Raw genomic sequence first — 4,969 nt, 5'->3', positions numbered from 1 at the left:
GTCCTGACCTGATGATGTAGGTCTTCTGTGCTGGTTCATTATTTTGAACAGTGGCTGTTTTGTTTCCCCGATGTATGACTGATCACAGTCCTGACACTTAACAGCATACACAATGTTACTCTGTTTTTGCTGGATCTTTGGGGTGAACTAATCTTTGTCGTAAGGCCTTTGTGTCCAGTTGTCTTCCTCCTACAATGCTGTTATTGCGAGTAAGACTCCGCCCACTGTGAGCAAAAAAGTGTGACTCAGGGCTCCTGGAGGAGAAACGAACCGTTTCATTAAAGAACCCGTCCAGAGGACCTACATTTTCTTTCTTTCTTTCTTTTTCTTTTCAGGACAGTAAACAAAAACAAACAAAAATTTAAGACTTCACGGTTTGTTTGAGTTTGTTTTTGTTGAAGCTGAAAGTCTGAACCCATGAAACCCTCCATGTGACCTCAGTCAGAGCTTTGTTACCTCTTCATGATGGGGACGACCGTCTGTCAACAAAAAGACAGAAATCAATCAGCCGTTTTTAATTGAATCCACCTGTTTCAGCCAGACCCTGCTGACCTTCAGGAACAGCCGGGGGTCCGGGGCGCGGCGGACCTCCTGGGCGGCCTCGATCAGATCCTTGGAGCGGTCCAGAGCCCGTCCACAGAGCAGCAGCTGAGCGTACAGGGCCTCCAGCTTGCCCTTCTTCTCTTCCTCCAGCCCGCCTGCCCGCTCGTCGTAGCGCTGCGACAGCGTCTGCAGGACCTCGTTGTAGTGCTGCTCCAGGTTCTGCTCCTGCCGCCCGAAGTTCTCCTGGACACAGAGCGGTCCAGAGTTCTACAGGGCCTCTGGTCCAGTTCTGTGAGAGCAAATGAAAGGTTTTGTTTACCTCCACAGTGAGGAAGATCTCCTCCAGGTGACCAGCGAAGTTTTCCATCTCAGAGACTTTGTCCTGCAGCCGAGTCCTGATGGACAGCAGCTCAGTCTGAAAGACAGGATCACCTTTCAGCACTTGGATTGCTTCAACCCTCCTGCTGCCCTTGGGTCAAGCAAAGCTGTCAGTAAATGTTGAGTTTATTTTTTTGTTTCTTTGTCCCCACCTCAGCCCCTCCTCTCCTGAAGACATCGTCTTCATCGTGTCCATCTTCTGCCCCGGTGGGAGACGGGGAGCTGTCCTCACAGGGTTCAAACCGAAGCGAGTCGTTGGTGCTGACGGAGAACCTCTGGAAGGTTCTTCCTCTCCGCTCTGCAGCCGGGTTCAGCACCGGGACCGGGTCTCTGCTGAAGTCCTGGTCCTCACCTTCCTCTGAGATCACGTCCAGCCTCGGATCCATGAAGACAGGCTGTCGGGACAGAGGACAGGGTCAGGGTCAGGATCTTCTCAACACTTTGTGTTATTTTAGCTGTTTATAAAGCAGAGCGTTCGGCTCGTTCAGCTGATGGCTGCTCTGAATTTAGGTTTTTTCTTAACATTTTTTAACTTTATTTACAAACATTTTCTTATAAAAAAACAAAAATGTCGTCAAATCATTGTTCTGAAATCTGCTTCAGCTGCTGGATCTGGTTTTGTCTTGGGCTACGTTTAGCTACTGTTCTATGTTAGCTGTTCTATGTTTAGCTACCGTTCTATGTTAGCTGTTCTATGTTTAGCTACTGTTCTATGTTAGCTGTTCTATGTTTAGCTACTGTTCTGATTTGAGTTACTTTTTGGCATATTGCATTTTGTTATTTAGCTTTTTGATGTTTGTTTGTAGCTAGCATTTTGATATTTTTAGCACAAAAACCATTTCACAGAGTAGTTTTTTGGAGCATATGCTCGTGCGTTTTTCTGTATGAAACACAGAATCAAAGCTCTTTTTTTAACTCATCCTTCCTATGTGTGTGTATTCTAAACTGCAAGGTAGCGCACTACGTTGCAAAAGACCTGGACATTCGTTCCTCCATGTTTGTCATGTGTGTGTTTCTCCGGACGAATGTTCTAAACTRCAAATTTCATTCGTTCCTGATGTGGTGTATGAATGACAAACGATTCTTGATGAAGCTATTTTTGTGCATTCAGCTTTTAGCTACTTTTTGGCATCTAGTTAGCATTTTGTTATGTTTAGCATACAGCTAATATTTTGTTATTTCACTTTTTGATATGTTTGTAGCTAGCATTTTGAGACTTAACATATAGTTAGCTTTTTGTTACATTTAGCTTTTATCTATTTTTTGGCATCTAGCTAGCATTTTGTCACATTTAGCATACAGCTAACATTTTGTTATTTAGCTTTTTGATATGTATGTTTGTAGCTAGCATTTTGAGACTTTTGGCATAAAGCTAGTTTCGGTACGTTTAGCTTTTAGCTACTTTTTGGCATCTAGCTAGCATTTTGAAACTTTTAGCATATACTGTAACTAACTTTTTGGTACATTTAGCTTTTCAATATGTTTGATTTCTAGTTAGCATTTTAAGACTTAGCATAAAGCTAGTTTTTGGCACTGTTAGCTTTCAGCTACTTATTACTACTTTTGTTATCTAGCAAACATTTTGAGATGTTTAACATTTAGTTAGCTTTTTGGTACATTAATTTTTAGCTAGTTTTGATATTGCTAGCACTTTAAGCAAATAACTTTAGCTTTTATCCAGTCTTTACTTTTGCTTCAGTGTTTTGCTGTTTTTTAATCTTCAGTTTAATCTGCAGTAAATTGACTATTTTCATCATTTCTTCAGTTTAAACAYCAACAGTTCTGAATATTTCACACCAACAGGTTGTTTTAACTTTAATTAAAGTCCTGGCCTGTGTGGAAGAATAAATGAAAAAAGAATAAATGAAAAATGAATAAATGAAAAATGAATAAATGAAGAGCTCGTAGAAAATTACCTGAAAACTAGTCCGTACTGAGAAACATTTCAGGGCTGAGTTGAGTCTGAGCAGCTTTTGAAAGCAGCCCAGCCTTCAGCTGCAAGCTAAAATTAGCCTCAGCTCAGATGTCAGACATGTCAAACATCCAGTCAGAAACTTTTACACTGAACAAAAGATGAGACGCGCTCAAATAAAGTCCTGCAGAGGCAGACAGGATAATTAGAAAATACATGGATAAAAAGCTTAAATAAACAAGCAGAACAGTAATTTAAAGCTAAAATTGGCAAACTTTAGCTTAAAAACAAAATTAACAAAACTGTCCCTGAAACTAAAATTATCTGCGACTAAATATCAGCTAAAAGTAGCAGAACAATAGCTAAAAGGTCAAATTAGCAAAATGACATCAAAAAATAGACAGAAAATTAGATTTCAACATTTTAAAGAGACTGAAAATTTTATTTTGAAAAAAAAWTTTTTTATAAAGAAGTTATAAAAATCAAAAGCCACATTGAGCTGAGTAAAAACACGTAGATTAAAAATAAACATTAACAGAAAACAACACATAAAACACTTTTAGGCTCCACTTGGTTGGATTTGAAGCTGGAAATCCCGGATCACGTGATTTAAAGGTTAAAAGTTGTGGTGCGTTCACTGAACCTCGTAAATTTCTCTGACAAACCAAACGAAACGTTTTTGATTTGATTTTAACGTGTTTATGACTCCTCGACTGCTCATCACCTTGTAAAACTCAGATCTGTTACTGTTGAGCTTTCATACGTTTATTTTAAATATTTTAATGTTGTCAAATAAGCCAAGAATGAGATAAAAACGCAACAACCTTTCTAAATGTGGCGACAAACCGCTAATCTTAAAGTGTTAATTTTGAAAAATAAATTCATTAAATACGATCAAATGAATTATTCTTCATACGTGTCCGAGTCCAGCAGTTGGGATCTTAGAATGACCCAGCACCAGTTGTTTTGTCCGCTGTTTCAAAGTTTTTCCTGCTCTCAAACGCAGTATTTTGAAAAAGTTCCAGTTAATCACGCGGTCCRTGAAGGCAGCTGACGTCACAGAAAATGGCGGACGCTGTAAACAGAGTCAGCAGCTTCGTGGAGCCGCGGCTGAGCTGTTAAACATGGAGTTGGAGCGGCTGGACAGCCTGGAGGGCTGGGTGGCCGTCAGGAGCGACATCTTCGAGGAGGACGAGAAGTTCAAGCTGGGCTTCATCGTCCAGTGGAACGTTATCGAGTCCAAGTTCGCGGTCACCTGTCACAACCGGACCTTACAGCGGCGGAACCGGAGAGYCGAAGTGACGGTCGGGGACCCTCAGGTGAGCTGGGCCGGACTCTTCTCCGTCAGCGACCTGAACAACATCCACCAGCAGTTCGTCTGTGTGGCGGACGTGTTGGGGGGCTGCTTCCCGGACCTGACCCGGTTCGAGGAGAGKAACATCTGGGACTTGCTGTTTCTGAACCGGAGGTCGGGCCCGGAGGATCCGGACGATGCCGGGCGGGATCTGGACTCTCCGTGTCGGAACCTGGAGAAGTATTTCAGCTCAGCCATCGACCTGTGCGGCAGGAAGATTGTTCTGGAAACTCTGTTCGGCCAGGATGAGCGGCACGTGGAGGAGTACTTTGAAAACCTGCAGGAGTTCAAGAAGAAGAGCCTGCAGGAGGAGGTGTCGAGGGTCAAAGGTCACCTGAGACAGGTGAGGCGCGTGACCGCAGCCTCCGACTCCTAATCACTAAACATGTCAGGATCAACTCTGAAAACACAACCAGTTCTGTTGGAATAATCTGCATTGATCTTTAACATTACCCAGAGTTCCTTTCGACATCTAGTTGTTTACTTCCGGTTTGTAGCTAAGTCTCAATATTTATTTATTATARGTTCAAAAAGACTTCTAACAACACAAAACCTGTCCGTACTTCTAATAAACCATAAACTAGATAAAAAACAAAGTACCAGGTGAGGCTGACATTTACTGAGTTGCAGCTAAAAACATCTAAACAAAAGCTAAAATTAGCAAAACAGTAGCTAAAATAATAAATTAGCAACCCATTTGTCCAGTGAAACTTACCACTTTTTATAAGTTTAAATCTAAAATTATGTTAAGTTTGACACAAAATCCAACAGGAAAATCTTTC

The 4,969-nt window shown here is 41.6% G+C and overlaps 2 protein-coding genes across 2 annotated transcripts in view; one reads left to right on the top strand and one right to left on the bottom strand.

The window, feature by feature from the left end:
• Positions 1-3,068, bottom strand: part of fsd2 (fibronectin type III and SPRY domain containing 2) — a gene marked incomplete in the record, with an annotated part of 12,655 nt that extends 9,587 nt beyond the window's left edge. Inside the window, 5 exon segments of the mRNA XM_014030463.1 lie at positions 457-479; positions 553-786; positions 863-958; positions 1,074-1,316; positions 2,838-3,068. Of these exon segments, the coding sequence (XP_013885917.1) occupies positions 457-479; positions 553-786; positions 863-958; positions 1,074-1,307 (587 nt within the window).
• A 72-nt stretch (positions 3,069-3,140) lies between these two features.
• The window catches only part of whamm (WASP homolog associated with actin, golgi membranes and microtubules), a gene marked incomplete at its 3' end in the record, with an annotated part of 11,194 nt that continues 9,365 nt past the window's right edge, over positions 3,141-4,969 (top strand). Inside the window, 1 exon segment of the mRNA XM_014030464.1 lies at positions 3,141-4,530. Within this exon segment, the coding sequence (XP_013885918.1) occupies positions 3,958-4,530 (573 nt within the window).

This window comes from Austrofundulus limnaeus, unplaced genomic scaffold (assembly GCF_001266775.1).
Source record: "Austrofundulus limnaeus strain Quisiro unplaced genomic scaffold, Austrofundulus_limnaeus-1.0 Scaffold1066, whole genome shotgun sequence".
Classification (NCBI taxonomy): Eukaryota; Metazoa; Chordata; class Actinopteri; order Cyprinodontiformes; family Rivulidae; genus Austrofundulus; species Austrofundulus limnaeus.
The sequence above is the reverse complement of the archived record's forward strand: the minus strand, read 5'-3'. Positions and strand labels throughout refer to the sequence as shown.